At 39.3% G+C, this 18,499-nt stretch overlaps 1 protein-coding gene across 3 annotated transcripts in view; it reads right to left on the reverse strand.

Moving 5' to 3' along the window:
- Positions 1-5,431: 5,431 nt before the first annotated feature.
- The window catches only part of LOC107703353 (KN motif and ankyrin repeat domain-containing protein 2-like), a 24,094-nt gene continuing 11,026 nt past the window's right edge, over positions 5,432-18,499 (reverse strand). For all 3 annotated transcript variants that reach the window (XM_016505943.1, XM_016505945.1, XM_016505944.1), the window contains exons 3-13: positions 15,221-15,283; positions 13,626-15,002; positions 12,332-12,544; positions 12,104-12,209; positions 11,044-11,772; positions 10,853-10,940; positions 9,317-9,536; positions 7,935-8,077; positions 7,653-7,853; positions 5,790-5,888; positions 5,432-5,662 (exon numbers count right to left, since the gene is read on the reverse strand). In XM_016505943.1, the coding sequence (XP_016361429.1) occupies positions 5,606-5,662; positions 5,790-5,888; positions 7,653-7,853; positions 7,935-8,077; positions 9,317-9,536; positions 10,853-10,940; positions 11,044-11,772; positions 12,104-12,209; positions 12,332-12,544; positions 13,626-15,002; positions 15,221-15,266 (3,279 nt within the window). In that variant the 5' untranslated portion in view covers positions 15,267-15,283 and the 3' untranslated portion in view covers positions 5,432-5,605. The remainder of the gene's footprint in view (positions 5,663-5,789; positions 5,889-7,652; positions 7,854-7,934; positions 8,078-9,316; positions 9,537-10,852; positions 10,941-11,043; positions 11,773-12,103; positions 12,210-12,331; positions 12,545-13,625; positions 15,003-15,220; positions 15,284-18,499) is intronic.

Raw genomic sequence — 18,499 nt, forward strand, 5'->3', positions numbered from 1 at the left:
GACCCGTTTTTTTTTTTTTTTGATAAAGAGGTTCCATTCTGTAAAAGAAAGGTTACTCAAACTATATTGAACATAAATGTGCAGGTGCCAGAAAACAGCTACCATGTTAATAAAAGGTGTTAGTTGCAATAAATAAGCCTTTTTTATACACTTTTTTTATACACAGAAAAGGAAAATGTCTGTGCTACATCTACACAGACGGACTGAAAGCAGTTTTCTTCATCGTTGTATAATTGCGCCCTCTGGCGTACGACACGTTTCTTTTTTTTATTGCTGCATTGCTACAAGGCGTACACATTCAATAAACACTCCATTCCACTCTACTTCCTTCTATCTACATTTATTTTTTTTCCAAAACAAACAAACAAACAGAAAATGTGAGCACTTCACATAAAGGTTCATGGCCGGCAAATGTGCCAAAAGATATACAAAGCTGTGAACAGATGTTACAAATTTAAAGATATTCAAAGAGTGTTAAATAAAACAAATACAAGAGTATAAAACGAATGAGGTACTAAACTAGTTATAAGAAAGCGTGTGTACAAAGTGGGTAAACCAAAAAATTTCAATTTATCTTTCCAATTAAACAAAGCTTTTCCATTTAAAATGATAAAATCCACACATAAAATCTTTTGTTAAAAAAGCTAAGGAAAAAATTCTATAGTCTTTGCACTAAAACTTTGGAGATGATATATATTATTTTCATTTTGGAAAACATTTTACATTCGTCATAGACAATACCGAGCCTTTAACCCCACATGCTGGACCCTAAAACCACCAGCGACTGAGCAAAAAGAAACAAAATCAAAAAAGTGAAAGTGACGTGACATGTGACCAAGTATTGACCCATACTAGGAATTAGTGCTCTGCGTTTAACCCATCCTAAGTGCACACACACACAGCATTGAACACACACCTGGAGCAGTGGGCAGCCATTTATGCTGCGGCGCCCGGGGAGCAGTTGGGGGTTCGGTGCCTTGCTCAAGGGCACCTCAGTCGTGGTATTGAAGGTGGAAGAGAGCGCTGTACATTCACTCCCCCCACCAACAATCCCTGTTGGACTTGAGACTCGAACTCGCAACCTTTGGGTTACGAGTCCGACTCTCTAACCATTAGGCCACGACTTCCCCTGGTGCTCAGTGACCCCAGTCCAATTCAGAACCATCCTCAAGGACCCCCAGAACAAAATTGACTCATCTATGTATCATTTGTGTCTTTGTGAGGACCAAATGCAGTCAAGTATAATTCAAGTTAGTTGACTTGTCCAGTATTTGGCCATATCATCAGCTATATTGGATTTTTCTTTCATGGGAACATGTCATGTCAAAATATACTAAATCTATACAAAAATGCATATTTTATACAGACCCCCTGGCCTTACGTCAAGGACCACTAGGGGTCCACGGACGCGCTAGACGACATCTGGTCTCATCCAACTAGAAACTTGCGTACCTTCATATTTCCTTCACTGGCTATGTATGATTACAAACTGGCAATATACAAGATTTAAAAAAATGATGTATTAGCTCTGTAAAACTCATTTTATGCTAATTTATAATGTCTTTGGAGAGCCCTTGTTCAATAAACCTTCAATACAAGTTTTTACATTAACAAAATAACAAAACCATGCAGTCCTCCACAAATCAGAGTAAACAAAGTACAAGAGACCATAACACTGCACCGGCTGTGAACAAATCTGTGGTGGCAATGCTGTTTATTAGGTGTAAAGAGAACCTGTAGATGATTTACACAAGCCCACAAATTGAATACAAACACTATCTTAAGCAGGATGACGTCTCACAACATGAATTCATTCAGTAAAAAATGCTAAAATATCATCATAAGTGTATTACCTGTAAAAGATGGCATTACAAATCTCCTAGAGAAGTAACTGGACCACTATCTTTCCCGTTGTAGGGTGAGACAACTGCACTGTATAATCAAATATATTGTTGTAAAGGCTATCAAACGTTCTGAAAACAGCTGGTGTGGAAACTCAGAATGTGTTTTTCTTATTAGAAGAGTAAAAACCGTGAAAGGACACTTGATTAAAATACATGTTTTTTAGTTGTTTACACAATGCTCTTATAAATGTAATCAGTTGCTGTATGACTATAACTGGATGATTTGAATGCGAAATATTGCTGGATTGTTAAAAGTAAATGCACTTAGATAAATTGAATGTATAAGGTAACACTTCAACAAATGGACCGCTAAATGAACGATATTGCTGTTACACGCTTGTTGTTATTCTTATTTGAATCGCACCCCTTTTTTCTCCGCTACAATGGAAAACGCTACAAAAGGAACAGAAAACAACATATAAGGACCAATGGTGTCAAGTGCTAATTCTTTTAAGAGTGCACAATTTTTATATCTCTAAAAGTTGTATATGCTAAATTGTGGGCACACATACTGTACACATGTACACAAACACACAAAACCTCACACACACACACACAGACAGTGGAATGGACAAGGGCCACGTTCACACAGCAGCAGAATACGGTTGTCAGTCCTGTATTTGAGTCCTTAATACGGTTACATTCACACACACAGTTAGGTTATTTACGGGTGTGACAACCGCATTCTGTAAACGAACTCACACCTGTAAAATTTCAGGACTCACACCCGCATTCTCGGAACACACGCGCTGTGTGAACGGAACCGGACTGGACATCTAGTTGTCTGTCACATCATACAGTGCGAGAGGGAGCCGCTCAGCCGCACAAACGCGCGTCTACCATGTGTTAAGCGTTTTCATGCATGTTTTCGCTAACTTACAGTGATGGAGAAATGAGCTGCGTGTCTGTCACCTGAAATTTTTAGATCCCGTCAGTTTTCCACCGCAGCCGCTCCCGTCAGTTTTGTGTTCTGCGCGACTCAAATACTCCGCTCTCCACCCAAATTTAAAGGCTGCTGTCAGTGAAGATTTGACGGATGAACTCGCGGCTCAATTGGACTCTTGTCGTGTCAGAAAGTGATAAGACTTTCAGTTTTATGGACGTCGCCATCTTTGATTTTACTTTGGTCACTGTCGCTATGGTTACTAGTAAGGAATACGGGCTTGACTCCCGTTGCACGTTCATACAGACAGTATTCTAAACACAACTGTAAGCTGCTGTGTGAACGGGATATTTAGAGACTCACGCCAGTAAAGAAAATGCGGTTGTCAATCCCAAAAATTGACAGTGTGAACGTAGCCAATGATCGTTTGCTGGAAGAGGTGACATCAGATTCATGACATCCATTTACTTCAGTTCAGAGGAGGGAGGAGAAGATCCCAGAATTGGAGACTTTGGTGACACCTGTGGAAAAGGAGAAACTTGGTGACTCAAGTCACAGGGTTGATGAACAGAATACTGGATGTGATAGCTGTTATTGTGACATCTGTTAACTTTGGCTATTAAGTGAGAACAGAGCAAGCACACTCACGGGGGAAGGCGGCTTCGCGAAATTGAGGTGCGCATACAGAAGCACGGCAATGTCATTCTGACTGGCCTCCAGTGCTATGGAGAGAGCTGTGCTGCCATCCTGTAAAACAGCAACGGAAGATGTCACAAACCAGAACAAACATTTTCGTAAAAGCTAAATTAATGACAAAAAAAGAAAATGAAAAAAAAAAAAAGGAAAATGTGAGAAATATTTTAAAAATCTACTTTAAATCATGCCAAAACATCTTTCATGGGAACATGTCATGTCAAAATATACTAAATCTATACAAAAATGCATATTTTATACAGACCCCCTGGCCTTACGTCAAGGACCACTAGGGGTCCACGGACGCGCTAGACGACATCTGGTCTCATCCAACTAGAAACTTGCGTACCTTCATATTTCCTTCACTGGCTATGTATGATTACAAACTGGCAATATACAAGATTTAAAAAAATGATGTATTAGCTCTGTAAAACTCATTTTATGCTAATTTATAATGTCTTTGGAGAGCCCTTGTTCAATAAACCTTCAATACAAGTTTTTACATTAACAAAATAACAAAACCATGCAGTCCTCCACAAATCAGAGTAAACAAAGTACAAGAGACCATAACACTGCACCGGCTGTGAACAAATCTGTGGTGGCAATGCTGTTTATTAGGTGTAAAGAGAACCTGTAGATGATTTACACAAGCCCACAAATTGAATACAAACACTATCTTAAGCAGGATGACGTCTCACAACATGAATTCATTCAGTAAAAAATGCTAAAATATCATCATAAGTGTATTACCTGTAAAAGATGGCATTACAAATCTCCTAGAGAAGTAACTGGACCACTATCTTTCCCGTTGTAGGGTGAGACAACTGCACTGTATAATCAAATATATTGTTGTAAAGGCTATCAAACGTTCTGAAAACAGCTGGTGTGGAAACTCAGAATGTGTTTTTCTTATTAGAAGAGTAAAAACCGTGAAAGGACACTTGATTAAAATACATGTTTTTTAGTTGTTTACACAATGCTCTTATAAATGTAATCAGTTGCTGTATGACTATAACTGGATGATTTGAATGCGAAATATTGCTGGATTGTTAAAAGTAAATGCACTTAGATAAATTGAATGTATAAGGTAACACTTCAACAAATGGACCGCTAAATGAACGATATTGCTGTTACACGCTTGTTGTTATTCTTATTTGAATCGCACCCCTTTTTTCTCCGCTACAATGGAAAACGCTACAAAAGGAACAGAAAACAACATATAAGGACCAATGGTGTCAAGTGCTAATTCTTTTAAGAGTGCACAATTTTTATATCTCTAAAAGTTGTATATGCTAAATTGTGGGCACACATACTGTACACATGTACACAAACACACAAAACCTCACACACACACACACAGACAGTGGAATGGACAAGGGCCACGTTCACACAGCAGCAGAATACGGTTGTCAGTCCTGTATTTGAGTCCTTAATACGGTTACATTCACACACACAGTTAGGTTATTTACGGGTGTGACAACCGCATTCTGTAAACGAACTCACACCTGTAAAATTTCAGGACTCACACCCGCATTCTCGGAACACACGCGCTGTGTGAACGGAACCGGACTGGACATCTAGTTGTCTGTCACATCATACAGTGCGAGAGGGAGCCGCTCAGCCGCACAAACGCGCGTCTACCATGTGTTAAGCGTTTTCATGCGTGTTTTCGCTAACTTACAGTGATGGAGAAATGAGCTGCGTGTCTGTCACCTGAAATTTTTAGATCCCGTCAGTTTGTGTTCTGTGCGCGACTCATACTCCACTCTCCACCCAAATTTAAAGGCTGCTGTCGGTTAATGAAGATTTGACGGATGAACTCGCGGCTCGATTGGACTCTTGTCGTGTCAGAAAGTGATAAGACTTTCAGTTTTATGGACGTCGCCATCTTTGATTTTACTTTGGTCACTGTCGCTATGGTTACTAGTAAGGAATACGGGCTTGACTCCCGTTGCACGTTCATACAGACAGTATTCTAAACACAACTGTAAGCTGCTGTGTGAACGGGATATTTAGAGACTCACGCCAGTAAAGAAAATGCGGTTGTCAATCCCAAAAATTGACAGTGTGAACGTAGCCAATGATCGTTTGCTGGAAGAGGTGACATCAGATTCATGACATCCATTTACTTCAGTTCAGAGGAGGGAGGAGAAGATCCCAGAATTGGAGACTTTGGTGACACCTGTGGAAAAGGAGAAACTTGGTGACTCAAGTCACAGGGTTGATGAACAGAATACTGGATGTGATAGCTGTTATTGTGACATCTGTTAACTTTGGCTATTAAGTGAGAACAGAGCAAGCACACTCACGGGGGAAGGCGGCTTCGCGAAATTGAGGTGCGCATACAGAAGCACGGCAATGTCATTCTGACTGGCCTCCAGTGCTATGGAGAGAGCTGTGCTGCCATCCTTTAAAACAGAAACAGAAAATTTCACAAAGCATAATAAACATTTTCGTAACAGCTAAATGTAAGGGCTAATGGCAAACATGGGTGTCCACAATAAAGAAAATTGAAAAACATTTGAAGAATCTAGTGTAAAACAAGTTCTTAGAAATGTATTCTATTCTTTGTATTCATGTTGGTTTCATTTGGTTTTAAAAATTATATACCACAAATTATTAATCCGTACATGTGAGCTTTTAGTTTTAAAAACTTTAATACTAACTTTAATACCATTTTTTTTACAACTTGATTAAAACAGTTGATATTATATATACCACATATTATTAATTCAGAAATATCATTAACTTTTTTAAGAGTTGTTGTACATGTGACCTTTTATAACCATTATACACCTTACAGTAACCTTGTCTCGCCATTAAAAAATCAAATGATCAAATTTAAAATGATACGTTAAAAAGATTTCAGACATGAGGGTCTGCAGGGGTCCTCTCTATGATAAAGTGTTCTAAAAAAAATTATATATATATATATATATATATTGCCTGCATGTTGGTTACACTTTGATTTGACAGATGAAAGTTTTTTAAATATTAATAATATTTTACCAAAACTACTTCATAGTTCATTTTTTTCCCTAAGGAATAGTAATGAAGAATTATGCTTGACGGCATACCACACTTAAAGGCATAGTTCACTCAAAACTGAAATTTCTGTCATAATTTACTCACCCTCTAGTCATTCCAAACATGTATGACTTTCTTTTTTTGTGCAACACAAAAGAAGGCGTTTTGAAGAATGTGAATAAAAAATGTGAGTTTTTTTTCCCATTGATTTCTACAGTATTTTTCTTTTGTTCATACAATTAAAGTCAATGGGACTCAAAAGTGTTTGGCAACCAATGTTCTTCAAAATATCTGATCCACAGAAGAAGAAAAAATGGGTTACACTTTATTTTAAGGTGTCCTTGTTACAGTTTAATTATACATTTAAGTACTGAGTAATATTAATTAACTACATGCACTTACTATATGTGACCCTGGAGCACAAAACCAGTCTTAAGTCGCTGGGGTATATTTTGTAGCACTAGCCAAAAATACATTGTATGGGTCAAAATTATTGATTTTTCTTTTATGCCAAAAATCATTAGGACATTAACATCAATGGAAAGCTTATTTATTCAGATGGTGTATAAATCTCAATGTCAAAAAATTGACCCTTATGACTGTTTTTGTGGTCGAGGGTCACATATGGTTAGGATTAGGGTTTGGCTTAGGGTTACTTGCATGTAATTATGCATCATTTATTGTTATTATAATAGTAAGTACATGTAACGTGTAACAAGGACACCTTAAAATAAAGTTGTAACACAACGTTTGTAGTTCGGGAAGAAGGAGGCGGGAACCGGCGAACATTGAAACAAAACTTTAATAATAAAATAAACACAAAACAGCGCGACAGCCCCTCGCGGACGACTGTCGCGCACAAACAAAATCGAGACCGGTGAGTGGTGCAGGTGACGCTCATTATCACTTACTCCACCGGCCTCGCTCCGTTCCCACGGCTCTCGGCCCCGCCCCGCTCGTCACAAAAGTGTTACCAAAAAATGCATACAGGTTTGGAAGGACATTGAGGACAATTTTAATTTTTGGCTGACCTATCCCTTTACGATGCAAAACTGGTCAAAACTGACAATGAGAAGCGATAAAGATGATAGACGGAATTGAAGGATGAAGGTGGAATCAAGCTTGATAAAGAAAGAGATAATCACATTATCAGTGAGCGTGGCGTCACAGCCCGGTACAGACAGCAGCTGCCGCACAATGTCCACGTGTCCATGTTCACAGGCACACATGAGCGCTGTGGAGCCGTCATCATCACGCAGGTTCACCTGAGCTCCACAGGACAGCAGAGCTCTCACCATGTCCCCTCTGCCATGACTGACCGCCAGCATCAGCGCCGTCTGCCCCGCCTACAACACACACACACGCATCAGTATAATACACTGACTGACATATACTGAAGTACACTGAGGGACCACAAGGGGGTGCACCTGGCTGGCTTTGGCGTTGACGTCTCCGGTGCGGAGCAGCTGTAGGACGGTTTGAAGGTCACTGTCAGAGTTGAAGGCAGCCAGAGCTGTCAACATGATAGCTGTGTAACCAGCCTTGTTCTGCTTGTCAGCATTACAGAGACCTACGAAACAAGGACAGCTGATAAATAAGAGCTACAGATATAGCTCTGTCACATGCTAAATAAAAAGTACTGACATATTTTCGGCCACAAATACACTACAAAGATTTGGGGACAGTAAGTTTTTTTTTTTTAAAGGAATGAATACTTTAAAAGACGCATTCAACTGAATAAAAGTGACAGTAACAAAAACATTTATAAAGTTACAGAAGATTCTATTTCAAATAAATGCTGTTCTTTTGAACTTTTTATTTATCAAAGAATCCTAAAAAATGTATCATGGTTTCCACAAAAATATGAAGCAGCACAACTGTTTTCAACATTGATAAAAATAATAAATGTTTCTGGAGCAGCAAATCAGCATATTAGAATGAGTTCTGAAGGATTCTGTGACTGGAGTAATGATGCTGAAAATGTAGCTTTGCATCACAGGAATAAATTACATTTTAAAATATATTTAAATAGAAACAGTTGTTTTAAATTGTAATAAAATTTTACAATATTACTGTACTTTTTAATCAAATAACTGCAGTCTTAGTGAGCAAACTGTTTAAAAACACTGACAAATCTTACCAACCTCAAACATCAAACAGCCTTAAACATTTAATTTAAAATATTAATAATAAAATATGTGACCCTGGAGCACAAAACCAGTCATAAGTACAATAGTCAAATAGTCAACAATACATTGTATGGGTCAAAATTATAGATTTTTCTTTTATGCCAAAAATCATTAGGATATTAAGTAAAGATCATGTTCCATGAAGATATTTAGTAAATTTCCTACTGTAAACATATTAAAACTAAATTTTTGATTTGCAATATGCATTGTTAAGAACTTCATTTGGACAACTTTGAAGGCGATTTTCTCAATATTTAGATTTTTTGGCACTCTCAGATTCCAGATTTTCAAATAGTTGTATCTCAGCCAAATATTGTCATATCCTAACAAACCATACATCAATGGAAAGCTTATTTATTCAGCTTTCAGATGATGTATAAATATAAATTAAAAAAAAATTGACACTTATGACTGGTTTTGTCATCCAGGGTCAAAATATTGACACTCTTTAAGTACTGAACTCTACTGATTTCCCTTTCCCCACGGAATTACCTTTTTGCAATTGTAACAATAGAAATAGGGAGAGGAGAGATATGATACAATGTGTCAAAGCATGTGCCTGCCTACGAAAACAGTGCGTCAGCAGTGAGCACTGCTCAGATGTGAAGAGCGTCGCTCACCAGTATCCAGCAGTAGTTTGACTACAGCGAAGTTGGAGTGAGAGACAGTGTAGTGCAGAGCTGTGTTTCCATTGCCGTCAGCCATGTTGATGACAAACTCCAGTAGCTGAGGAGAAATGGAGGCAAAGGTGTCCATGTATGCTTTGACAACTGCAGTGTCAGCAGCCTTATGACAGGACACTCTGAGCCACTCCTGCAGCACTGTGGTGTAGGCTGTCCTCTGGCAACACAAGAGACAGAGACAGAAACGGGCTTTTACTACAGTGTATTGCAATAAATACATCATGCTCATTTACTAGCAGATCCTCAATATGACTGAATAGCTGTTTAAAGGCGGGTCATAAAATACAATATGAGTGGCGCTTGTCCATGCACAACTTGCCACCACAGTGTTGGAGCTCAAACAACATGTGTCCAACCTCAAGTCTGGTCAAGTACATATATATATATATATATATATATATATGTTTATACATTTTCAATTCAAGTCTAATGAAGTTTTATACATGACTCTATATGATGATAATTCTGATTAGAAACAATAATTTGAGGTATTATTCATGCCTGAGGCACAAAAAGTACTGGATGAGTTATATGGCAACGTTTTGAATGGGAAATGTAGTAAAATAAGCAATAACAATAGTGATGCTAATTGTTCTATTTTAATATTTTAAATGCATCAATGGAACAATAGAAATGGCTGATGCAGTCAAAAATATTGCAAATACTAGGGCCCAATGAAATCCATCTTAATTTTTTTCTGGTTTCCGATTTATTGGTTAAATAAAATTTTAATAATTAATTAAATTAATAAAACTTTAGCAACTGAATAATTTAAATCAATTTAACTTTTTTTTTTTTACTATAACAGGTTCCTGTGAAATTCAGAAATTCTGTGTTATCCGTTTTAATTGTTCTGGGTTTATGATTTAATATTAATTTTAAAATTATACTAAAATTAAAAAAAGGTGGTAACCATACTAATATTTATTTAATCTTTTAAAATGTAATCAAATGAAAATGTAACAATTACTTTGATTATTGGCAAACAAAGCACTGCAAACAGAGGTTTACTATAAAAAAATAAAACATGGAGGAATTGTGTGATACTTCTTTAAAAAAATGACGTTTTATTAATTTTATTATTATTATTTCTATTATTTGAAAAGTACATTCAACTGTACAACAGTAATATACTTCTGTCACAATTTCAAGTTAAACCAAACTTTTATTTTAACAAGTTGTCGTGAAGGCCTAGCTCAAAACTAATACATATTGTGACTTGATTACGTGTACAGCCCTACTTTTGATTTATTCACCCCGAATTTGTCAAATTCTGTGACATTTCATGTTATACTGTAAATTCCATTTATATGACCGGATGGATGCGTGTTTTTTTCCGCATTTACAGGACTCATAGGGCCCTATGCAAATATAGACAAATTTTCTAAGCAAAGTAATTACATACTTCACTTTGAAGTTATGAACTATGCTATCGATCACTTTTAAGCATGAGAACACAATTGATGAACATACTGCATTTTGATGGCTAAATGCATTTGGTTCACTGAGTGCCTTCTGCAAGGTGTGGAGGGCTGCCACGAGACTGCCACTCAAATCCAGTCTGGAAAGAATGAGACATTTTTGTAAATCAGCATTTACAGCCAACTACATAATCAAAAGTGAATCTCATAAGAACTTGGTGTCACTGATTTGAGTCTCCCTACCTGCTTGCTTGCTTGTTAGTAGGGGTGGTGCTTGTATTTTCAGCTGGATCAGTGGTGGAGGATATGGCTATGTCCTGTTTTGCTGAGGCATCAGTACATTGTGACTGTGTTGCTCCTTGTTGGATGGTGAGGTCAGCGGTTTTTGATTGGCTAACATCTTGCTGAGGTTTGGCACTGGTGGATTGTGATTGAATGACTGTCTGCTGAGCAGCAAGGCCCGACACATCTGGCTGAGTGAGATTTGGCTGGACGTTTGAATCGGTGGCTTTGGATTGCTGCACCATAACGCTGGTGGATGACAACTGGACAGAGTCTTGTTCAAGAGAAGCGGCAGTGCTTTGAGAGGTACGCCCTTGGAAAACATCTGCTGATTGAACGACGCCCTCCGGATGAGCCGTGGTGGTCACTGACGATTGGTTTACAGAGTGCTGTATGCCTGCCTCTGCTGCTGGTGATTGGGTGACCTGTTGCTGGGTAGCTGCATCCGTGGCTTGCGATTGGCTGGTGCTTTGCTGTGCTGCAGTGTGATTGGCTGGTGACTGGGCAGTGCTGTGCTGAGGTGTTTGAGCAGCTGCTGTCTCACAGATGGGCTGCAGGCTGCAAGAGGTCACCTGAGACTGCTGCGCCACAGATTCCGGTAGTTTCTCTGTAGCCTCGTGGTATTCGCTTGCATCGCTCTCATCTTCTGAACTTTCCAAGCTGCTGTTGTCAGAGGATGTCGACTCGTACCTGCAGGGCACATTAGCTCTTTTATTTACCAGATAATGAAAATGAAATGTATCCCAAATTGATCATCTAAACAAGATGTGCAGATCCTGAAGGAGACAAAAATTGTCGCAAGGCAGCAAAATAATAGTTTTGTGCTTGTTTTCAGTTTAATATCAAATTTCCTAAAAACTATAGTTTCCAAAAACCAAAAAGTCACCCTTAACCAAATAGTCTGAGCAATATATACATTATGCTAAAAGAAACATTAGCAAAAATACATAGTAGTTCAAAGACAACAGTTGAAACAAATATCTACAACATACTTATTTAATTCACATAATGCTTTATTTACCCTCCATTGACTCCTATGAACTGCAGGTTCTTTTTGGTGTACGGAGAGCCAGGTTCCCCATCTGCCTTTCGCTTCATGATTGACCTCAGGTTGGACTGAGGGGAGGCTGGAAAAAAACACACACATGGACAGTGTAAAAATCACTAGTTATCTTATAGATATCCATAGAATATATGGAAGATGCCTGATGTGTAGTTATCAGCAGTTACTAAAAACAACAAAGCAAACCTGGTTTTGCTGGATCGATTTGGATGGCTTCTTCTGCTGGTTGCTGGTTAATCTCTCCCTCTTTTAGCCGTTGGCAGACGGCTGCCACTTGGCTGCACTTTGTCTCCATAGCAGTTGCCTGGTTGGTCACTGGCACTGATTTGGACACTTCACTTCTCAAGACCTCCCGCACCTGCTTAGAGCTTATTGCAATGGGAAATTCACGTGGTGATTCTGAGGGCAAAAAAGAAAGGGGGTAGTTTAATGGGATAGTTCATCCAAAAATGTTGGTTCAACTTTCTTTCTCTTGGAGAAATGGAGATTATCCATGCTGCAATTTTCAACACTGTGAAAGTGAACAGAAACAGAAGTGGTGTAACTCCAAAAATGTAAAAACGGCACTATAACAGTGGACCATATGACTTAAGGGTGGTCACACTATACTTCTGTGGACACTGCTATGGACAAGATATAATGTCATGCTCTGTAGTGCCTTTTTTAAAAACATAAATTCAACATATAACAAATAATAATCAATCCAAAATGTAAAAATATACATCATTCTTTACTGCAAACCTGCACCTTTAAAGTTTGTGTTCAGCAGTTCAGCTAAGAGGTAACACTGTGACGTATTGATTTTTTGGTCTACTGGTCATGCATCTTCACACAATACGACATTACAGGTCAGAGTTCAACAAAATTGAACTTTCCAATGCAATGAAATTCACATCAGCTTGTGTTTCTGGTTTCCCACAAGAATGGAAGTCAATAGAACAAAAAGTGTAATGACCCCTTATGCACATTATTCCAAAAAGTTATAAATCCATACAACAGTTTTAAGTAAGGAACAGACCAGATTATTTTGAATGCTCAAATGGGCAATGGCTCCACTGCCTTTAAGCTTGGCACATTGTGTCTTCACTCAACATATCTGAATACACATGTGCAGTGTTGGGGAAAGTTACTTTTAAAAGTAATGCATTACAATATTGCGTTACTCCATAAAAGTGCATATTCATGTGTATATTCAGTTGGGTTAGGATTAGGAGAATTAGGAGATTTGAGTGAATAATTAATTAAATTTCACTCTGTTGCTCATACAAAATTTAAATTTGGTGTCAGAATACTAATATGGGGCATGTACCACTTTCATGGTGCTTCTTTGTAATTTAACAAGTGAACACTGTTTTTCCCCTTTCACTGTTATTGTACAGAAAAAAGCAACACAAATGTTCTGCTTCCTTTCATGTACCATGAAAAGTAGTTCAGGTTTGGAACAACACGAAGGTGAGTAAATAGCGACAGATATACACACCCTCTGCTGCTGGGGACTCTGCATGTCTTCTGTGGGCTCCTTCCGGTGCAGACCCAGGCTGAGCGGGAGAAGTGCAACCCTGGGCTCTTAGCAGCATCCCCACACCCACCACTGTGGGCTGCTCCAGTGTGTACACTTGGATCCCCACGGTCCTCTGCTGATGAGGCTGCTGAGTAAAACTGACAACTGTGTGCAGGCCCGCACCGGCCTGACACTGCTGCTCCTGCCAGCCGATACTGGTGGCTCTCACCGCATGGCCCACCTGAGCGGAAAGAGCTCGCCTCTCTCTCTGAGCCGCTTCCACTTGCTGCTGAGCGCTCTGTAGCTCCTGCATCGTTTTCCTCAGCTGAACTTCTAAAAGCCCCACCTTAGTCTTGAGGGCTTCGGCTTCAGGCAGCAGCCCCAAGTCCTCTTCTCGCACCCCAACTCCCACTTGATGGTAAACCACCTCAGGTCCCACACCGACAGTTCGCACCTCCCGCTTTGCACCCGGACGAGCTCCACCGACAATTACAGTCTCCTCGATTTCACATCCTGAGTCCTGAAGGGAACCCGGAGTGGTAGGTGATAGACTTCCTGCGGCTCGGTTCGCGGCTCCTGTCCCGTTTCCCGTTTCCTCTTCGGGGATGTCGATGTAGAGCTCTCCCCGTGGACGGCTCCGACTGAACCCCAGTGTGTGTCCCAGGAACTTCTGGCTCTTGAGTTGCACGCTAAGCTGCCTCTTCTCCTCCTGAAGCACGGAGATCTTCACTTGTAGCACCGGGATGGTCTTCACCTGCTCCTCCAGCTCCCGGATCTTCCGCAGGGCGACGGCCATCTGCTCCCGTACATGCTGCAGATGGGCGGGCGTCGGTGAGACGGGTGTGGACAAGCCGGAGCTCATTGGCGTATAGGAGCCACCTCCCTGGGCACGATTGAAGCTGTGGGCACTGGATAGTGAGGTGTTGGAGCTTGCCACGCTGCTGTGCATGCTGCCCAGGTTCGAGAAACGACGGCCATCCTTCTCCTCCTCCAGCTTGCGGCGAGCGTCCAGCAAGGTCTTCTCCACGCGTGTCGTACTGAAGTTGGGTCGCTGTGAGCTGTGAAATCCCGGCGCACAGTAGGAGTACGACGAGTGACGGCTGTCCATGCTGGCATTGGAGCAGAGCGACTCAGTGGAAGTCCACCAGGAGCCCGTGTATCCGTAGCCACGTGGAAGCGAGCCATAACGTGGGCGCCGCTGCACTGGCACCTTCTTAATAGTGTTGCCCTTTTCAATATCATTGACATACTTGAGGAAGTCCAGGTCCAGACGGTAGCCATAGGGGGTCTCTACTGAGTATGGAGCCTCTGGGTCCTTTCCATGCAAGGAGGGGGGCTCCGGGGGGTTAATCTTCCCTAAGGATAGAGGAAACAACTTTAAACTGCAGGAAATCTTGGTCTAATCTTTGAATCAGACAACAGGGAAAAGAATAAGGCTACGACTGAATCAGGGCTTCACTTAGTGAACTTAATAGTTAGCCTCTTAAGTGCGGATGAACTGGAGAAAGACAACAGAATCACAATATATAAACATTAGAGTATGTGTAGTATCCGGATTCAAAGTGGGACCTTACCTGGAAAACTGGAGTCCATATTAAGCACCTGAGCCATGATTGTCATTCACCAGCCAATCTCTCCTGGATAAGAAAGATGCTGTAAGTAACCAATACCAACTTTCCAGTTGAACCTATGAGATCTATGGCCAGCTACCAAACCTAATAGGCAGCTCTCATTCAAAATCTTTAAATCAGAAATTAAGCTGCAGCGTACAAATATACTCCTCAGACCAACAGGGGAAAGGCTCAAAATCCACATTAGCACTGGATTCACAGGAGGTAAATGGTACTTTCAAGTTATCTAAGATATGTTAGGTTTGAAACTGAGAACCATGTTTCCTTTTTCCAAATAAAGTACCTAAAGGATAGTTAATGGAATCGTTATGAAAGCAGAAAAGTTAAGATGAATATGAATCAGAGCTGCTAAATTCTTCTCGTTTCCCATTTCTGAATAAGATTTACTCCTCAGATGATGATGTCTTAAATTCAATCTCAAATTCTCAAAATATCTCCTTTTGTGTTCCATAGAAGTCAGTCAGTCATGAGGGCGAGTACATTTTGGGTGAACTATTCCTTGAAGTCCAACAAATTATACAGTGCCCCTCACAGTTAAGTAAGTAATGATAAAAGTAGTGATATACACCTATTTAAATGTAAATTTATAAATAATTATAGATCCTAACAGAAAACTCTTGAGCATTTAACTAGTAAGCTAACTTTTGACGTTTGTGAATGTTGTTAAAATGATACTAAGGAAATATGTAGAATTAACCAACACTGACTTGAATGTGTACCTTTAAGATCCCACACAAATCTTTTGTGTTGGGTTCAAGTCTTAATTAGGAGGGTCAAACTCCCTGTAATTCGTCCCTTTCTTTATCCCCTACAAAGTTAGACTGTTCAGTTTCTGTTTGTTTCTAGTTCTCTTGTTTGGAGGAGAGGGGAAAGTTCTCTGGCAGGCAACAATAGGAGAAAGAGCGTCTGGTTACAGCCTTATTAGGAATCATCTGAATACGCTCTCTGTGGTTCTCAGAATTGAGGTACTGTAAAAGAACACAGACACAGGAACTATTGCTTGGCCTTTCTCTCTCACACTTTTTATCTCCTTTTTTCTCCCTTATTTTTCCTCACTCTGTCAGCTGATGATCAGGAGATAGCAGCTGACCTCTGTCCGCTCTTCCGCTCTCTCAGTTGTGCATTTCGACTGAGGCAAAGCATTCCAGCTTTAAGTCAATTAGGTAAAATGAAGCAGAAGCATTACATGCACAGGCCTTACTATAACTGTTTTTTTCTCTCTCTTTTCATCTGGCTCTTGTGCTTTTAGACTGCTCTCTTTTTCCCCTCAGCATTGCATCTTTCCCAGCTAATGTGCCTTTTTGCCAAAGATTAACTTTCTAGGTCATTAGTAAGTGGGAAGGGGGTGCAGTGCCACGAGCTATCTCTGTTCCCAACATTAACAGCATATTAGACCACAGAGTTGGGCTCGAACTTCACAGACATCTCAAAGAGAACTGCTGACTGCTCCAGTCATTTTGGTTCATAATGGCAAAATTGCTTCTCCCTTGCTGCCTCACACAAAACTTTTCCCCTCTGTCTAATCTCATGACCCTCTCAGTCTGTTTATGTTCTTGCCTCTTTGAGGAGAAAGTAGGGCATATACGGAAACATGGACTGAACTGATTTGGTATTTTGTAGATCTTAAGCCGACAAAATGAGCTCTCTTGCCCACTACCCATCCTGTGTGCTTTTGCTCACTTCCTTACACTTGAAATCTCACTCATTTAACAGGCCTCTCAGCTGTGTCACAGTGCCCCATTTTGACATCCGGTTGTATTTGTTTTGTATGAAATTAATCTTATTGAACTATCACTACCATTCAGATGTCATGTTAAGAACAACAAATACACTATTTTTCACCTTCATAATTTTAGGATGTAATGTGGAATATTTTATTTTTAGTATATAGCTTCAAACAATATAATACTTTTTGTCTCAGTTTTTTGTTACTTAAATGCTTCTTTTAAAATACATTAATACAAAAATATAATTATTTCTTTGTTTGTTAAACTTTTGCAGCTTTTTTGGTAAGCAAGTCAGCTTTTTGTCACAAAGATTTCCCAAGTTTCCACATCACCTACTTTCAATAAATGGGATATGTAGGGTAAATATAACATTTTTAATGCAAACAACAGAGAAAAAATTATTACATTTAAACATTAAAAAAATTTAAGAAAGAATAAAAACTGCAATTTTACCATTAATACAAGATGTTAATAATACAAAAAACTTTAAAAATAAACATTGTATGTTGTTTCTGACTGTGCCCATTAAAAATATCACAATGTAGAAAGATGATAATGAGGCCATGCAGGACAAAAAATATTTTATTAAAACATGCCGAGCTGCTTAAGTCAATATCATCTTAATTAGTGGGTTTTTTATTCCCCTGCCACAGACACAAATGAATGTTGAGTACACTTGAGAAATGTTACTGTGAGCGCTAGCACACAAACTTGTGTGTGTATGTGTGAAAATTTGAGCGTCAGTGCTGTGAAGAGTGTTGACAGGGGGACGGTTGATGTGCCATAATTAGAGACTCCAGTAAAGGCTCACAGCATGACAAACATCCAGCCTTCAGCAATAACTGCCCTGTCTCTCTCACTATGCCACAAACACATCGCTCTGTCTCTCACTTTTATTTCTCTGCTCTATTCTTCTAACATCTATGTTATTATTGTTCATATTTAGGGTTAAGATTTGAACAAACTCTTAAACTGTGCAACTCATCCTGTATCATACTGCACTGTAAGTACTAAGTCAAATCGGTCTCTCTTCTGATTTTTCCCAGCGGCCATAACCTACATATGACTTTCCCGTCAAATGATAAAACAGCCAAAAAAACACCCATATACTTATATCTAAAGACTAAAATTTCATAGAGACAAAAGTGCTGGGCTCTTTTGACTTTCATCCACTAAGCAACACCTAGTAACCATTCAGAAAACCCTAGTAACTGCATAGAAACATGTTAAAAACCACTCTGAATACTTCCACAACCTCATAGCAAACATTCAGAATGTCTAAGCATTAGGGCTGCATGATTTGGGGAGAAAATGTAATCACAATTTTTCGAATAAAAATTGCTATTGCGATAAAAAAAATTTGTTATGATTTATTTCAACATTTTAGAGACATTACAACAGAAAAAGCATTTCAATGGAATAATATGTATATGTATTTTAAAGGGGCGCTATAACAAAAAAAAAAAAAAAAAAAAAAATTGTCGGAGCATTTTTT

The sequence above is a fragment of the Sinocyclocheilus anshuiensis genome, unplaced genomic scaffold (genome assembly GCF_001515605.1).
Source record: "Sinocyclocheilus anshuiensis isolate Anshui unplaced genomic scaffold, SAMN03320099.WGS_v1.1 scaffold58, whole genome shotgun sequence".
Lineage (NCBI taxonomy): Eukaryota > Metazoa > Chordata > Actinopteri > Cypriniformes > Cyprinidae > Sinocyclocheilus > Sinocyclocheilus anshuiensis.